We start from the raw sequence: 19,207 nt of genomic DNA on the forward strand, positions 1-19,207 counted from the left end.
GTTTTTCTATTTTCTACTTTCAACAATTTTGTATTGTTTTGTATAATAGAAAATCAAGTTGTATTTTATGTATAAAACTGGATTTTAAAAACTAGAACAAAATATCACAACGAAATGCGATCTAATTTTTCTCCATCACCCAGCATTGACGATATTTTAATTTCTTGTTTATTCTAAATTCTAAGTTACATTAATTTAATAATTTGACGCGTAAGTCAAAGGTAAACTCTTAGTTTAACAGTAAGTCTAACCCACTTATAACACATTTCTTTTTGTTTGGAATTTTAGTGAGAATCCAGGGTAAGTCAGTAAGTGTATTGTAAATTGTTGTACTGATGAAGTCTGAAGTCACTGTACGTAGCTAGGCCAATGCCGCTGCCGAGAAAATCGGACAAATCGGCTTTTCCCTACCCCCTGCATGTTTAACTCTGTTTTTTGCATCATTTTATTGTGTTTATATTAACATGTTATACACCATTTTGTTCGTAATTGAATAACCTTTTAAACTGTATAATTTTGATTTTAATATGATTTCAAACGTTGAAGAAATCGCCGATTAAATCGCATTTTTTACCCTCCGCGGCGACGTGCCGATTAGGGGGGAGGCTTTTTCGCCTTTTTAAAACAGGGGTGTTACTTTGAGTCTATAGACTCTTCGAGTTTTCGCCATTCAACAGTGAAACTTGGCAGAAATACAGATTAGATGTAGACGTATACAGCGCAGGGTTCGTCGTCAAAATATATTAAATACTTTCGGAGATATCGTACAGCAAAGTTGAACCAAGTTTCCAGGGTTATTTATAGACCAATTTTTAATTTGAACCCTGCGCTGTATTGCTAAAATCTGGACGTTTATTAATATGTATGATATGTACTATAATGCCCTAAGATAGAGACGTCTATAGACTTTGAAGTGGACCGAAAATCAAAACATAACGCGCCGACCGCTGGCCGACTGAACCGCTCGGCTGTGCTTCGAATCGCCGTCTTTAAACAGACGACGCGTTACAAAATTCTTATACACAAATCGAGTTTACATACTACAACAGTGAAACTTGGCAGAAATACAGATTAGATGTAGAAGTATACAGCGCAGGGTTCGTCGTCAAAATATATTAAATACTTTCGGAGATATCGTACAGCAAAGTTGAACCAAGTTTCCCGGGTTATTTATAGACCGATTTTTAATTTGAACCCTGCGCTGTATTGCTGAAATCTGGACGTTTATTTATATGTATGATTTTCTCTACAATACCCCCAAATAAAGCCGCCCATACATTTTAAAATGGAGCAAAAATTAAAATTAACGCGCCGACCGCTGTCCGACTGTTTGCTCTGCTGTGTCGATCTACACACCGTGTGGCACATCCGAATGCCTGGTCACGTGACGCTAGGCGGTCGATCCGATTGGATGATACTGTAAACAATTTCTAAAGATAGATAGGCCTACATGTGTTCCCGTGTTAGACTCGACGGCTATTTCTATTTTATATAGATTAGATCTATAAGCCGACAGGCATGTTTCATAATTTTGTCCTTACCCATTTAAAGGGGAAAAAGTCTTATTAATATTTACGGCTCAGGTTTCAAATTTATCTTGTTTTTAAAATTAATCCAGATGGTTACTGTCCGATTATAACAATTCTGCGTTTCGCGCACCCTAATTTCATTTAAAATTAGAGCATTTCTTTTTCACAAAAACGGCTTTAATTTTTTTCCCGGTCCCCCTTTTTTTCACTACACACTTACATACGCTTAACAACGTGGAGGATACTAGCCTGCCAAATTGACCAAAAAGGGGTGGGTGTGGGTGGGCATTCTGTATAACACCCAACGTAACAACCATAGCCTACGTAAGCCTCACCCCGCCCCCACTAGTCCGTGACGCGACGAGCCGACGGTCGTCGCCTTTGATGTTGTACAACACCCGTACGGTACCTACTCAGTTCGTGGTGGATTCATACCCCACCTACCTCCCCCTTCACTTTGTGGAGTTGATGTTACTAACCCTCGGGCATAGATCAAGAAATCTTGCCAGACTTTTGTCTCTGAAAGTACATAATATTCGTCTGACACGTTCATCGGGTTGGCCGACTAGCCTATCCAGCGGTTGTGTTTACGTAATAGGGCAATAAAATTCGTTGGTCAGAAGATCTGGCTAGTCAGATTAAACAAAATCTAGGCAAAAGCTTGTGGTGGTACACGTGTCTGTGTATAGACACACACCGTAATCTTACACAATTTCTAGAATCTACTAGATCTACACAGTCAAGCACTCAAACACATGCTTTTTTCTTAAGAAAGTTTTTAATTGTAAAAGGCCTACTGGTAGACCTGCAAAAATACATAAGCCTACTTACTACTAGCATAAACATTGGGCTTAAATATAATTTATGTTATAGACCTATAACTTACACTAGATCTATACCTTGTGCAAGTTTTTAAAAAAAAATTTTCCTCCAAAAAATATTTTATTGAAATTGTAAAAAGGAATAATTTTAATATGGGTAATAATATTACGTAATTATCATAAAGCACACTCTGATTCTAATCAGATACATTTGTGACTAGACTAATTTTACAGCAAAATAACAAGAAATATAATTATAATGAAATAGGCCTAAATTTTGGAATAGAGTAGGCCTTTAGTATTGGACATAGATTACATAACATCTTTTAAGAAGTTACATAATCACAAATTTACTATTGTAATAGCATTCTTCTCTTTGTATTGTAAAACTTGATTAGTTATATTTTCTTTTAGTAGGCTATTAACTTGAAGTTAACTGACAATGAGCAAAAGTGATTTCAAAACTAATTAATGGTATATTTTGAGCAAAGGGTGGTATTACATAACCTTAACATTTGATAGTTATGTAACAATGTTGGACCATTTTAAATACTACCATTAGCTTCAGCATATATAAATGTCATATTATAGATTAAAACAGTGTTACATTTAAACAATGACTTCTTATCACATTGATTATTAGATGTTTTAAAAAAACAGAAAGGGGGGTATTACATAATCTATGAGATTAGTCGATTATGTAATCGAAGGACACTTTTTAAAATAGCATCATTGGATTCGGCATACAAAAATCTATAAAATACCATAACATGACATCAATTGATGAAGTTAGCTTGCTTTAATACCACTTTTAGTGAAAAACTCTTTAAAATTTGGTCCATACACTCCCAGTATTTTTCCTCTTTCAGGGTCTACCCCGGTTGTCTGAAAAAACTGCTATTTTTTAATGACAAAAAAATTTATAACTTTTTTGTTTATGGTCAGATTTTGAAAATTTAAACTGATCTGTAATCATATTGACAGCCCCTATCCAAATATGTAACTATTATATTGTTTTACTGAAATTAAATTTTTGCATTGGCCTAGCTACTGTACGTCAGTGTACGTACAGTACCGTACAGAAGTACAGTAGAGTGTACATTACAGTACAGGGTACAGACTTTGTAGGGGGCCTACTCTGTGTAACAGTAACAGACAGATTTTCTCAAATCTACAATTTACTCTAGGCTTATTTTCAATTTAAACATGACCACTGATTAATAGTAGTCGATCTCCTTACCAAAACCGGAAGTCAGAACCTGACCCTGAAACGTCATGCTCTTTTAGTTTTAGGAACTGAACTGCAACGAAAAACGACCGACCTCCGGGCATCAGCGCTCGACAGCTCCTAGATAAATATATATTTGAGATATTTACCATGATTAATTACAATGATGCTGCTTCCCTTCTTCCAAAATCCAATTCCCCATAGAAATACCATGCCGCTGCTATTTTTAGCAACGTTACGCCATTGTTACGCTAGTTGTCAGATAGAAACAACTAATTTTTGTTTTTTGCGGAATACACTGTTAAGTCTAGTATTTTAATTATAATTCAGTTTTAGCATGTGCAGAAATTGTGGGCATTATTATTGTATTAAAGTATTAGTAATTTTTTTTCTTCACTGCAAGCCAAGTAGGCCGACTGCACTGTTAGTTTCATTGAACATAATTCGTGACCAGTCATTAACCTTGTTAATATTAATACTTCGTGGCCTACCCGACTGTATAATTTATATGAAATTATATGTAGTTTTTAATTAGGCCTTAGTATTGTATTTTAAACAATGCTCATTCCGAGCCTTTTTGTGCTAGATCTAATTAGGCCTACTGGCAATTTTTTTTTATTTTTAGACTTGGTCAACCTCGTTAATGCTGTTGTGTTAGTTAAAAATATAGGAATTGTGTGTAAAATTTACGCAGTTACTCAGTTACTACGTAGAATGATATCAATAAATGAAGTAGTAATTATTTCCTTTTAGTTTTAGAAATCTTTTGATACAAAATGTCTAATATTTTATTTTCCAATACATCGTGGTGTGTGGCAGAGTAAACAGAACGGTGCGGTAGGTGACCTAGAATCTCCGAGTTCGAATCCGACGTAAATCAGTTGTGCTTTATTTTATTGTTTCACATGGAAAATGCCACGAGCGGTTTTATTTTCTTTCTTTTTCAAAAAAAATTTTTTTGAACGAAATAATATTTTATAAAATAATTATTCAAAATTTTCCAAACATCGTCGCTCGCATTGCTCGCGAGATCGACTGCTTACATTTTCTTGTCTGCGGGAGAAAAATGTTGACACGGTCGAGGGTTCACCGTGAGTTTAGCAGGCCTACCATACATACGTCACAGCATTAACTATTGCTGTTAGAGATCGTCGGTGGGCAATCCCACCCCTCCCCTCATAAACCAAGCAAATTGTAAATCAACTTAGATTTACTACGCATAGCTGGTAAAAAAAAAAGAAAACTTCGCCTAACCTAATGCTACTACAGAAGAGAATATTAATTTATATTTTTTTATATTTAACTTTAAAGTTAAAAAAAAGTTCATTTATCATCTTACCTAATAATACTGTATTGTCGTTACAGTTAGAAGGACTAGATCTAGATTTCTGTCAGATCTATTTTTAGTTTTGGATATTAATTTTATTGTCATCTTCATGGGTATTGATTGTTCAATTCATCATGGAATGCCTAATGTCTTAAATTGTACATTGTACATAGAATTTATAATAAATATGTCTGATATTTCCTTAATAAACATAATGAATATAAAGTTTTATTTCTAACAAAATGTTTTGGTTTTTTTTGGTAACTAAAATACCCAATGTTGTCGTAATTGCTATGACATCATGCTACGAATGGAAAACACAAACCAACGTAACTTTTTGATATCTTTTGATGGCGAAAAAGAGTTTCGCATTTTAAGATGTTAATAGGTCATTTTGTTTTTGTTTGTTTTCTCGGCCCCTAATTAAGCTAGACCATTAAATTTGGTCTCAAATTAACCAGTAAGTGATATGGTTTGTAATGATATATGATAAGTGACAGAAAATTTTAATTAAAAAATTGTAATAAGACAACCTAATTAATAGACTTCCATTTAATCCATTAGGCACTAATTTTGAGGTTTTTTGTTCGTTTTAAACTAAATTACGTAATTTAATATTTATTGTCACTCACTGCCATGGCATGACACATCTTTCCATGACAACACCAACATGTTATACCACTCTTACACTCTTACGTTTTAGGCCATCATGGCAAACTACGATAAAGGTTCGACTTTTTAATTGGCTATGCACCAGAGTTCCTTACTAGTGATCACCAAATTGTGGTCATGTTTATTTTTGAAAATAGAGTAAATTTTAGATTTCGCAAGAATATCTACTAATTAGGTCTACATTTGATAAAACTAACCAACTTGATCAAGATCAGTGGTTTCTACCTTTTTGGAAGTACCAAACCACTTCAGCTTCTAATGCATATTCACCAAACCCTTCCTTAATAGAAAAATACCAAAATAGAATATTATTTTTTTTTCAAATTCATAACTATATATATTTTTTTTTTATTGGGCCACAAAATGAACTATGCATGAACATCACTGTTCAAAGAACAAAACTATTATGATTTCATACAGATACTGCCCTTTATACAGCAGTTGAGTAATTCATTGCTTCACCTTGATTCAGCTAGCATTGTGCTCATGTATTTTTCATCTCCATGCAGCTTAACCCTTTGAGCCCGCCAGGCCGTTAAACCAGCTTCAACATTAGGCATATATGTCTGAAAAGCCAGTTTTCCTGCCCGATGATCTAGCGTCATATTCCTAGCGGCCGGTATACCGTCTAAATAAATATAATTAGCAGAAGACTGACTAAAAGTGCGTATATGTCTTTTTAGTGCGGGATTATGATTCTAAAAATAGATTTTAGGAAAAGTGAAAGTGTTTACATTTCGTAGCAATGCCGCCGAAACAAAAAGCTGAGCCACGGCCATCGACTTCAGCACATAAAGTTGGTGCAAAAGATGAAACAAAAGACCGAAATATCAACAAAAGAAGTAGAATGACTGCATCTCAGGCAATACAACTACTTATTGATTGTGATGAAGAAGATAATATTCCTGGTCTATATTGTGATGAGAATTTGAGACTGAACACAGTGACATTCAAATTGGCAGTGACGATGAAACTGTTCAAGTACGTTCTAATGCATGTGGTGCTGTAAAACTTCAGTCTCCTTGGCGTGTTGATAATAATTCTTTTTCGGCTACAGATTCAACATTCAAACCAGTTGAAAATGTTGGTGTAAAAAATATTCCAGATTCTATATCAGCTGACTCCAGGTCGGTATGGCCAGGTATAAATAATAACAAACAAATTACTAAATGTAAATTGGTTTCTTCTATGTTCTATCAAAACAATAATTATGTTTTCGTTTTATTTTTATGTACATTGTTCTGTTCATACATTGTAAAAAAAAATAAAGAATTTCAGAATCTTGCTGCATTGTTGTTTGATCCTGAGTCTGGATATCAAATTTGGCTTGATTATCTCAAACGGTTCAAAAGTTATAAGCAAAGTTAGAAGCAGATATTTGGTTTGGCCCTGGGAGCTCAAGAAATGGGAGAAATTAGGTCAGGGAGGGCTCAAAGGGTTAAAGGAGTGTTCTCTTAGTTTTACCAGTTTATTATTAGTTGAGTTGTTTCCCCCATGCCTTTTAAACGATATTAATAATTTGCTATTTATTTCTTTATTTATAATGTGTAAGTAGGGTTATGTTAAAAAAAATATTTTTTAAAATGAAAACATTCAAAATACTCATTTTTATTACCCCCACCCTTACCCTCAACACAGTCACAACAGCCCAAATTAAACAATGAGTGTGACATCATTTATGGACCACATTCCTCTTCCCCCATTATTATAAATGTGATATTTTCCCAATACCTTCATCGATTTTTTAATTTACAATTTTAGACTAGTGAAAATGACTAGAAAGTTCCGAACTAAAATGCCCCCCTCAAAGACTCTTAGTCGAAAAGAAAGAAGGAAAGAAGAAAGAAAGCTAAAGAAAGCAAGAAAAGATGCTTTTGCACATCGTGATTTTGTGAGTATTTTCTATTGTTTTGTTACCGTTTACCACCACAATTGGTTTTTGAGTTCTTTCTTAGATTGACATAAATATATGGGGACAAAAATGGGAAAATTAATTAAAATCTATAGCTGACTAAAATTAACCTTGTCCATTTTTTATTATGTTAAGTAATAAGAACATATATTTCAAACTTTTAAAGACAGTAAATCATTTGACATGATATATTGTTAAGAAATTGGCTGCTGAAATAATGAGTTTACTGTCAAAACTATACCTATTTCTTAGAAATATTAGCTTCATATTTCATAAAATTAATATTTTCAAAAAAAAAATTTTTTAGTATGCTTCACTCAAAATGTTTTCACATTTATTTTTACTACAGAAACTTATCAAGTCCTTGAAAAATGTTGATTCAGCTTTCAAAGCGAAAATGGAAGAAAAAAAAGAACAACGTCTTAAACTCAAGAAAGAAAAGAAAACAGTTGAAAAAAAAGAAGAAGTTAAAGAGGTAAGATATTTATTTCTTTTTAAATTATTGACTTATAAAAAAAATACAGTCAAGCCATTGTTGTAGGCCAAACTAGAGTTTTTTAATTGTTAGAAATATTTTTGTTAAATCACCTAATAACTTGATCCTGTTAATGTTCAACACATTATTTGAGAAAAAACACTAAAAGTATGGGATGTTAAATATATTTATGCATATTGCATGATTTTGTCTTGAAATTAACTACCTTTTATGTTGTACAGAAGCAGGATTCTCGGATTGAAGGATTAAAACTTGCCATCCAAAAAGATGAAAAGGAATTGAAGCAACTCGAGAAAAATTTGAAATTTAGAAAGAAAAAAGGAAAGAAAAATCTGCCCTCTTCATTTATGAAAGATGGATTGGACTGTATCTTTTCTGTTTATTCTAGATTTATATATATCAAATCAGAACCATGGATATACAATTATATTATATCAATTTAATTACAAAAACTAACATTCAAACCAGAGAAATAGCTTCCTTTTTTAGGGAATTTTTTTTTCTTGAGGAAAATAGACCATTTATTTAAAACTTACACTTCAATTTTTCTAATACTTCCTTGAAATTTATAATTCCTGCATGAAAAAACTAATAATACTTTAATTAGTTATCACTTCTGTACAATTTACAAAAGACACATTTGGTTAAGTAAAAAATATGTTGACGGACTAGAATTCTTGTTGTCATTGTGCTTTCCAAGATGTTTTATTTTCTTTAACTTTAGAAAAGACATTTTGGATGTGACAGATGCAGATAAAATCAAAACGTTAGAAGATGTTGGTACTGGGTATGTAAAAGACTCAGATGACAGTGATTCAGAGTCTGAGTTTGATGATTCAGAACAGGGTTCAGAATCAGGTAAAATATTTTCATCTTAGTGAAGCATGACACGATGTGATAGTTTGGCAAAATTTACAGAGAATTTAAACTTTTTACAGAGGTGGAAACAGATACAAATTTACAATCACCAAAATCTGCAGCATTCAAAGGAGAAACAAAAAGTCAGGTTGGTAAGAAAACAGAGAAAGAGGATGGTAAAAAGGGTAAAACAGCTATAAGTACTGGGAAAAAAGTAACTTTTGCATTGAAAGAAGCAGCTCATTCAGATGGTGATTCTGAAGGGTTGGATAGTGATGAGGATGCAGTTTTGAACAGCGATGAAGATATAGAAGAAGATGACAGTGATCTAGATGAACCCATGGAGTCTGATGAAGACTTGGAAACAGAGAAACCACCAAGGAAAAGACCCAGAACAGAGGAGGATTTAAAGGAAGATATTTATGGCAGACTTAGAGACAAGGAGGGAAATATAGTGAAGCCTTCAGCTCCTGGAGCTTATGTACCTCCTGCTAAAAGAGCTCTAATGTCTGGTTCACATAATGAGATGCTACACAAAAGATTAAAAGGACTTGTGAACAAGTAAATATTTCTTTGACCTCCTTCCCGCTCCAACGAAATTCCTTTATTTTTGCATATTTTATAAAATTAAAATTAATTTTTTTAATGAATATGAAACTTCTTTAAAAATAATGTATGAAATGATGAAAACTTGACTTGTTCGCAGGGTGAGTGAAGGCACGATTCAAGCCATAAGTTCCCAGGTAGAGTCTCTTTACCTGGACAACAGCAGAGCTGATGTGAATGAGACTCTGACATCCCTCATCATGGAGGCTGTGGTAACACCAGTGCTAAGCCCTGAGAGGTTGGTTGCAGAACTAGCCATGTTGGTAGCAATTCTCTACAACAATGTAGGCTCTGAAGTGGGTAAGTGCTTGTTTTAGCTGATGCTCTTTGGCTAGCAATGTTTGATTTAGTTAGGTCATTTGTCAGCTTGCAAATTGGTAGTAAGATTTAATTAGCAATGTCCTGTGGTAGAGCACTTGATTCTGAACCTGAACATCTTAGTTTTGGTTCCATGGCTTTAGTCCATAGGATGTCCACCAGCTCTGATTAGCATCTGACTTCAGTTTGGAAAAGTAAAATGGGGTGGAATTATTACTGACCATACAATCACTTCAAATGCTGAGGTCAAAGAAAACCTCACATACCCTTGTTAAACTTTATGAACTTATAGTCTGCAAAGTTATTTTTCTTTTACTGTAATTATAGCTATTTAGAAAGTTTATCAATAAACTATGTGTGTTTTGTTTTAGGAGCATTTGTGTTGCAGAAACTAGCCAAAAAATTTGACACCCTTTTAAGTGAGCCTCAGTATGGCATGGGAAAGCAAATGGAAAATGTTCTACTCTTGATTGCAAATATTTATAATTTTAAGGTTTGTCAGATATTATTCAAATGTAACATATAAAACTAAACTTTTAATCATAGTCACTTCTCTTTTTTTCAATAAATACAATAATGAAAATGAAATACTTTAACCTAAATCAATTATAAAGTAATGAAAATTGTTAAGAAACATGCAGAAAATAATATTGCTTTCGTAAAGTTAATATGGAGAAAAAATCTGTGTCATTTGCAGGTAATTCACTGTAAGTTAATGTTCAACATTATTGAAAAGTTCATTGCTCATTTTGGTGAAAGAGATATAGAGCTCCTGCTTCAAATTTTAAAAAGTAAGTTGAAATTGTTTGCTTCATACTGTTTATTTTATATTGATTTTTGTTACATTTATATCTTATAGTATAACCCTAACTTAATTCTGAACAAGTTTATTTTGTTTCTCTATTTGTAGCTGTAGGATTCAATCTTCGTAAGGATGACCCAGCTAAACTGAAGCAAGTTATTTTAGATATCCAAGCTAAAGCCAAAGCTGCAGAGAGCTCAGGTGGTGAAGGAATGCAGTCCCGCATAAAATTCATGCTTGACATTTTAATGGCTGTACGCAACAACAACATGCGTAAAATTCCAAATTGTGATAACAGTCACATTGAACATTTGAAAAAAATAATCAAGAACTTTATCAGAGGTATTTATTTAATTAATTAGTATTCTCTTTGTTCATCTCCTAATTATTATAAAGTCAATTTTATATAAGTATTTTTATTTTCTAAAACTAAAATAAAATATAACCTTTTTTAATGAATTGACATGTTAGTTTTATCAAAAATTTTAATAAATTTTAGAAAACTGTTCTACCATATTAATACTCAAGTCATGTGTGTCCTGAACCTAATTTTTCTGTATTTTCTGCTTCTAGCCCAATCTCTTGGAGATGACCAACTTAATATCAGCTTAGAAGATTTACTGAAAGCTGATCAAGTTGGTCGGTGGTGGATTGTTGGCTCAGCATGGGAGGGTAGAAAAGACACTGATAGTGTGAAAGGTAAATAGACCTCACTCTGAGCTAAAACCTTCTGTCATTTTATTACAGCAGCTTTTTAAAATATTTAGTTCTTAATCTCATAATTAAAATCTCATGATCCTTGATTTGATTTTCTTGACATAGTTTTATATGTTTATTTGACTTGGTGCCTAGCTGAATGTTAAACTAGAAAACAAAATGTATAGAGTTTTGTTTGTTTTAGATGCCAAATCCAGAACAGAAACTTCAGTGACAGGCACATTTAGCAAACAAATGTTAAAATTAGCCAAACAGCAAGGAATGAATACTGACATTCGTAGGAACATTTTCTGTATTCTTGGAACCAGTGAGGTAAGATTTCTAATACAATGTTTAGATCTGTTGTTTTCTCGTGCATTGTTTATGGGATTAACCTCCTACATATCGAGTGGGTTTTTTTATGAATTGGTTAAAAGAGTTTTAATTGACTTTAAATAAACTTTATTTTTTTCAGGATTTTGAAGATGCTTTTGCCAGACTCTTGCGTCTTGGACTTAATCGAACGCAGGAGAGGGAAATAATCCATGTCCTTATGCACTGTTGTATGAATGAAAAGGAGTACAATCCTTTCTACAGTTTCTTAGCACAAAAGTTGTGTCTTTTTGATCGCAGATTTATGGTATGAATACTTTCATTTATTATATTATAGGATATTTTATAAAATATGATTTTATTTGTTTTGTGTTTTTAAATCTATTTTGACTTAAAATTCTTATTTTTAGATTACAGTTCAGTTCAGCATGTGGGATAAATTTAAAGGAATAGATTCTATGGACAAACTGTCTAGAGTAAAACTTGGACACCTGCTTTCTCATCTTCTTCTAACTAAAGCACTGTCCATTTCTATTTTCAAGGTCAGTGTACACGATTTTCTGGCTTTGTTTATTTCCTTGTTTTTTATTTATAACATTTTCAATTTTGAAAAATACTTTTATTTCTAGGTATAATACATTTTAGTTTAAAGAATTTTTTTATTCAAATTGTTTGATTAATTTATTTTGTTGTCCATTTTTAATCTATATGTTGATTTGAAACTTTTAAAGCAGAGGCGTAGCGTCCCTTCCGGCGTCCGGGGACAATCTTTCAATTTGGCGACCCCTCGGGAGCAAATTTTTAATTTGCACCCCCCCCCCCCCCCCTCAACTTTTCGATTTGCACCACCCCCCCCCCCCCCTCAAACTGCAAAATGCAGCTAAAATGACATTTTAATTTGTTGTTACAACCCATTGCTACGCCTCTGTTTTAAAGAATAATTTATTTATTTTGTTTGTATTAAAGGTTATAGACTTTGGAATGGAAAGCAAGAAAATTATTAGATTTTTGACTCAAGTGCTGACAGAAATCCTGACTAGTTCTAATGAAGCAACTGTCATTGAGATGTTTGAGCGCATTGCTCCGTTCCCAAAGTTAAAGACACTCAGGCAGGGCTTGCAAGTGTTCATGAGAATCCATTTGAAAGACAGCAAGGACAAAGGTCAAGGTGGACTACTGTTGCTGGAGAGAATTGAAAAGGCTGAGGCAGCTATGTTTAGTCACCAGACATCTAACATGTTATTGTAATATTTACACTTCGTTTCAAGTTTGGTATGGTGCAGTGATTTCGTGAATGAGAATCATGTATGAATGAAGAATGACTGATTCTAATTGGTTGACAGCTTGCAAAGGTCTGTACTAATATCTGATAGTAAACATCTGAATTTATTTTGAAAGATTGTTTTGTATTTTTTTTTAATGTTAAATTTGATTGAAACAATAAAAATGTAACTCAAATTATAGGTCTTGTGTGGTTAACGCAGCACCACTGTATTCTGAGAATTTTGTGATTAAAGAGTATCATAAACACTATTCCCTAGCACAACTGATCATAAAATGAGATTTTGTTTTAATGAGCATCATAAACATTTATTTAGAACAGCTGACATGTACATCATAAAATCATTTAAAATGTTATTGTTTCCGATATATGTATTTCTTTTTATTGTGTTTAGACTTAAATACCAATAAAAAATTTGGTTTGTGAATTTTCAATTTTTAGATTTACATGGAGAAATTCACAAAATTATCTTTAAGAAACAAATTATACTTATACACTCCACAAGGTTCTGATCTGTACAGGATGGAATCAGGTTAAGGCAGCTAGATTTTTAAGATCCAATATCTCTTTTACACTTGGGTGACAAAAGCTGGGTCTACTGTTCTATTGAAATAAAAGTCATTTAGAAATTGTAAATGTTGAAATAATTAAATGGCCATATCAGTAGTTCAAACATTTGGTTCACTGCCTCTGTGAAGTAGGTATGTGATTTTAAAGGTTCGACTAAGTAACGTGGTGTTTTGATTATGAATGTCACAGAAACAGGTCAACCTTACTTCATCAGCCCTTTTGTATACACATTGTCAGATGAACATATTAGCATAAACTACTGCTGCATTATGGGAAATTAAATTAAATTTACACAATTTGTGAAACTGTCTTCATTACTATAACAGGGGAGACAAGCACAGTAAAAATAGAAGTTTGTCATTCAAGTATAACAATATAAAGTTCAGTACTGGTGTGTTAATAAAGCAGGATTGAAGCTTCTTCAAATAGTTCTATATCTAAATGTAATGCACATTAGTCAACCTAGCATACTTAGATAATTCAATATCAGTTTTATAATATGCAAAATAATAAGTTCTTAAACAAGTTCTATTCTCATTGAGTCTTTTATTGAAAACAATGGTAATACAAATTGAAATTTTGTTTCATGTTGATTACAGAGTAGATCCAGCTTTAAAATCTTGTTTTATTTTCTTCAAAAGTTCTGGGTTTTGAAAAATGTCCAATGCTACCATGGCCAGTATTTTACCTTGAGCAATAGTTGAAGGCTGAGCTTCAGGCGAACCTAATGATGTGTTTATAATTAAAACAGGTGATTTAAAGTTAGGTTAATTGGCACATTAAAATCTAATTTGAAGTTAGGTGAATTGGCACATTAAAATTTAATTTGAAGTTAGGTGAATTGGCACATTAAAATTTAATTTGAAGTTAGGTGAATTGGCACATTAAAATTTAATTTGACGTTAGGTGAATTGGCACATTAAAATTTAATTTGAAGTTAGGTGAATACAAAGAAAACTAAATAAAAAATAAATAAATAACCTGTAACTAACTGCTAACACTCTTTAAATAAATTTAAACATGAGTAACTTACAATTTGGTTATTTACACTCTTTATGTAGTTTGGTGTGGTATAGTAATAGGGCATTAAATTATAGGATTTTCCAGATTTTACACAGCTATTAAAGCTAAAGACAACTAACAAGGTGTTGATCACCCCATCCTCCACCCAGTAAATGATACAACCAGTGATTAAATCTATCCCTGTTGGTGATTTTTTAAATGCATTACCTGCGGCAGTGGCAAAATCTACTGTATGGTTGACTGCCTCTGTACCACAGTGATAGGTGGGGTGTAGACAAGGTAACTTGTGACTTAAGTTACCCATGTCAGTAGAACCAAGGATCTGATGAAAAGATGGGTCACTATTTACATCACAGCTTTAAAGATACAGAGTACATCAGCACTAAGGTATATCTGACAAACAGTTGATCTGATGAAAAGATGGGGCACTGTTTACATCACAGCTTTAAAGATACAGAGTACATCAGCACTAAGGAATATCTAACAAACAGTTGATCTAATGAAAAGATGGGGCACTATTTACATCACAGCTTTAAAGATATTGAGTACATAAGCATTCTATGGAATATCTGACAAGCATATTGTACAGGTTTTTCGGTGTGTTGAGAATGTTCATTTTATCCATACTCTACACAGGTAGAGTTCAGTATTTGTTTCTTTGAGTAAACAACAAATAGGACCTTGAATTAAATTGAGAAGTTCAAAATTTAACTATACATACAATCATTAATGATTTAACTCACTTTTTTATTATTAATCTGTGGGAATTCCATTCCCACCAAAGTGCCATTGCTTTCATACAACTGTGCCAGAGTTTCATTGGTTGCCAGAGACTGATAAGGTTTAACTACATCTGTTATATTTACCTGAAGTTTGACGATATTGAAGAACATAAATATAAAATCAATAGGAAATATATCTGCAGATTTAGTAGAATAAAAACAAACAAAAATGTTATTACAAAGTGTAAATCTAAATAGCAATTTTAAGAGGTTAACAATCACAAAGAAGATCTTTAACAGAAATTTAAGTTTTAATTTCTGAAGCTTTGAACTTTGACTGAGACAAGAAAAAACATTGCACAACAAACACCAAGGGGAATTCAAGAAAGAGAAAATGGTATGAAAGAGAGGCTGTTATTAGCATAATGAGAATTACTAAAAAGAAGTAGGCCAACTCCAAGATATATGAGAAACAAAAATATGGGTGGCAGAAATAATGGAAGATTTGATTTATCTCATCATAAACTTAAAACTTCATTTTTAACTAAGTGATTGTAATTACATGAGTACAGATTTATTTACTATTTTAGCATGCAAATAGCACCAAAAAAATACCACAAACTTGAAGATTGAAGTCAAGTTTAACCAGGAGAGTAAAAAATATTTACCGTACAGCCAGTAGCAGTAGCTGAAGCAACAATACAGTTCTTCACTTTTTCTTCTAGTTCTTTGCCCTCAGATTCTAAAGGAGCCCTCACTTGGATTAGCATTTCTGTTTCAGCTGGGATAATATTTGTTTTTGTCCCTCCTTTTGTTATTATAGCTGAGGAAATAATTATTTTTTTTAAATCACTAGGTCTATTTAGAGAGTCTATGTACCTTTATTCAACAGTTGCTGTTTTTTTATAAAGTCACATAGATAATTTTATCTATGTAAACCCTCAACACAACTTAATGACAAGCCCAAAGAAATTAAATGGCAAGCCCAGACAAAATTTAATGACAAGCCCAAACTATACGAGCTCACCATGTATTCTCCAATTAGGCTTAATTTGCTGTCTCAGTGTTGAAATATTCATATAACAAAGCACAGCTGCATCAAGGGCATTCACTCCTTCCCAAGGGAAGCCAGCAGCATGTGATGCTTTACCATGGTAATTTGCATACAATCTTTTTGAACAGAATTTAAACATACAGAAAATTTGACATTTACTATACAATTTAAAAAAAAAAAAATTCCATAACTTAATGATTTGCTTTAAATAATTTAAAAATATTTTTAAAAAGAACATCTATTGCATTATTAAAGTTGATAAATATGCCTAACGACAATAATAGTCTTCTACCTTAAATAGTAGCAAAAATTAATTGTATGGTTAATCTCTAAATTTAACCTTTTACTTCCAAGAAAAATAGGCCTGGCATCAGTAAAAGATGTAGGATGTGACATCATAGCTACATCAACATCATCAAACACACCAGCATTTAGCAGGTCTATCTTTCCTCCCCCAGCCTCCTCTGCTGGAGTTCCTATGATGGACAGCTGCAAAATTTACCAACTTGTTCATACTAAATGAAAACTTTTGGTGGAAAAGTTTTGGGTTAGAGGCATAGTTTCTGTGATAAGTGTTACAATTAGTTTCTGTGATAAAAGCTAGCAATATAGTTTCTGTGAACCAGTTAGCAGTAGTTTATGTGTTAAGTATAAGTAGTATAGTTTCTGTGGTAGGGCCTAAGTGTTAACAGCATAGTTTTGGTAATGAGTAAGATATTTCATAAATAGTTTTTAATATAGCTTTCGACATTCATACTGAATGTTTAAGGAAGCTATTTTTTATTCATTACAAACCCTTAAAAGGTATATTTTTTTTCTTAGAACAAAATAGGTTATTTAAAAATATGGAACATACTTTCCATAATTTATTTCCTGCTTTTTCCATTGCAGCTTTAATTCCAATGGCAGCAGCCAGGCCTATTTCTGCAATCAAGTTGTGCCCACAGGCATGGCCAATATCTGGGAGAGCATCATACTCACAAAGGACAGCCACATGTGGTGAATAACCTCAAGAATATACATGGGTTTAATTAATTCATTATTCAAAAATAAATAGTCCTACAAGTACAATTACAATAAATTGACAATACAGATTTAGGCCTATATTTATATTAAATCAATAGTTTGGAAACTAGATAGGATTTTTATCTAAGTTTGTGCTATGATCTAGGGCTTGCATGAAACAATGATTTCTGGTTGATGGTGATATTCATATGAAAAAGTAGGGTTTCTTGAAACAGGGGGAGGGGATAAAATAATTCTCCTGATTTCTATTTTGTAAGTTAGCTAATCCCCCTACACCCCCCCCCCCCCCCAGCATTCTTTATTTATCCTCTTTCCCTGTTTTTGCTACCCTATCTTTCCTCCTAAATAAGAAAATTAGACTAAGTAAGGACGAAATCAACCGTTGCATGCCTAATTTCCTATGCGTTAAACATTTAAGATTGCGACGTGTATTTTCATAATAGGGAAAAATTTGTGTCTGCACCTTCTGTGACCTATATTTATTTACTGTACACATACCTTCCACGTCACGACCTTGGTTCCCCCATCGAGCAACAAATGCTGTTTGAAGTTTGAAATGTCGTTCTACACGAAAACCTTGATCCTCTAAAAACCGAGTCAAAGCGTCGTGAGATTTTCTTTCCTCAAAGGCCAGCTCTTTAAGGTTCCATATTTCCGTGCTAATAGCATTTAGCAGGCCAGCGTCACTGTCTATCACTTCACATGCATACTGTTTCAAGGGATCCATGTTATTTTAAAACAAAACAACGTCAAACGCAGGCCTATACTCTGTACTATAAAGATAGTTCTATAACAAGAAGTTGATCTAGATCTAAATAGTTTTGTTCTTTTAAAAACTAGATCTTCTCTCGGCCTACACTACACGGTTTAATCTTTTATCAGCCCCTGTTATCCAAATAAACGGTTAGCCGTAACCTTGACCTAATTTTCCATAAAAATCCGTTTTCACGCCTCTTTTCTTCATGCAATTTGCGCACACATAAAAATGCGCAAACAGAAAAATGCGCAAACAGAAAAAAGCGTTCCGCTGCGCGCGGATGAGGGTCCCCGCATTGGGGCGAATATTCCTTCAGCGCACCGCGCTGCGCGCGGGTGACAGTAGCCCTTTGGTGCGAATACGGATAGGCCTATTCACGAAAATTAAATTACGGTAAAAAAATTGAGAGCCAACGCTCTCACGAACATCCATCTAGACATCTCTCCTCCCCGAACTCGCGTCGTCATCTAAACCGTCGCCGGACCAGACGCCAAGGGAGAGACTTCCGAAATCCATAGCGATGACGGAATGACTGACACACTACCTGGTGGCTTATATTATAGATTAGATTAGATTAGATAGATTATAGAAAATAGTTTATTTTCTCTTTTACTGCATTATTACTTAAAAGCTTGTAATTTAAACGTTTTTATGCATTTTATTTAAAACGAGATGGTTGTGCATAATAAAAGCTCTCCGCGGACGCTCGATTAAGCGTGTTGTTTGTCGGCAGTTTACATTGCATCGAGAGTTAAAGAAGGAAAATTAGGAAATAATCTGTAAAGGCGTTGCGCCATAAAGTACCATAACGAAACACGGGTATCAGCTAGTCTAAAAGTGCATGATAACTGACGCGTTGTTTAAACTCTTATAAAATGTTGCACAGTATCCGAGGGCGTTCGCCCAGGTTTTCATCAACATCCGCGCATAGTGCATTACTTTATTGTGAGTAATTTGTGTGTTAGAACCTTATTGAAGAGCAGTAGCGTAGCGAGGGGGGCGGGGGGGGGGGACATATGTCCCCGGGCGCCGAGCTTAGGGGGCGCCAAAATGGGTTGGAAAAATAAATTGAAAGGTTGAGGGGGGTGCATATTGAAAGTTTGAGGGGGGGTGCAAATCAAAATCTCGAAGGGGGGGGGGTGCAAATCGAAAAGTTTGTCCCCGGGCGCCGGGAA

General features: G+C 33.6%; 2 protein-coding genes across 4 annotated transcripts; one reads left to right on the forward strand and one right to left on the reverse strand.

Moving 5' to 3' along the window:
• The first annotated feature begins 99 nt into the window (after positions 1-99).
• On the forward strand, positions 100-13,307 carry LOC131938476 (nucleolar MIF4G domain-containing protein 1). Of its 3 annotated transcripts, none has more exons than XM_059296532.1 (15): positions 100-240; positions 7,339-7,468; positions 7,839-7,964; positions 8,207-8,351; positions 8,715-8,843; positions 8,924-9,404; positions 9,550-9,749; positions 10,139-10,260; positions 10,465-10,558; positions 10,678-10,911; positions 11,143-11,268; positions 11,471-11,598; positions 11,741-11,905; positions 12,009-12,140; positions 12,565-13,307. In XM_059296532.1, the coding sequence occupies exons 2-15, from the start codon at positions 7,349-7,351 to the stop codon at positions 12,844-12,846; spliced, it is 2,484 nt and encodes an 827-aa protein (XP_059152515.1). In that variant the 5' UTR covers positions 100-240; positions 7,339-7,348; the 3' UTR covers positions 12,847-13,307. The 3 variants fall into 3 exon arrangements, with proteins under 3 accessions (XP_059152515.1, XP_059152514.1, XP_059152516.1); XM_059296531.1 differs by having other exon boundaries at positions 100-221; XM_059296533.1 differs by having other exon boundaries at positions 100-210.
• A 93-nt stretch (positions 13,308-13,400) lies between these two features.
• Positions 13,401-18,191, reverse strand: LOC131938477 (xaa-Arg dipeptidase). The gene is made up of 8 exons (XM_059296534.1): positions 17,774-18,191; positions 17,106-17,257; positions 16,590-16,738; positions 16,223-16,365; positions 15,864-16,018; positions 15,217-15,339; positions 14,681-14,795; positions 13,401-14,174 (listed from the first exon to the last, which is right to left on the reverse strand). Exons 1-8 carry the CDS (start codon positions 18,000-18,002, stop codon positions 14,044-14,046), a joined length of 1,197 nt encoding a protein of 398 aa, XP_059152517.1. The 5' UTR covers positions 18,003-18,191; the 3' UTR covers positions 13,401-14,043.
• Positions 18,192-19,207: the final 1,016 nt, after the last annotated feature.

The sequence above is a fragment of the Physella acuta genome, unplaced genomic scaffold (genome assembly GCF_028476545.2).
Source record: "Physella acuta isolate Inbredline_101_S28 unplaced genomic scaffold, ASM2847654v3 ptg000245l, whole genome shotgun sequence".
Classification (NCBI taxonomy): Eukaryota; Metazoa; Mollusca; class Gastropoda; family Physidae; genus Physella; species Physella acuta.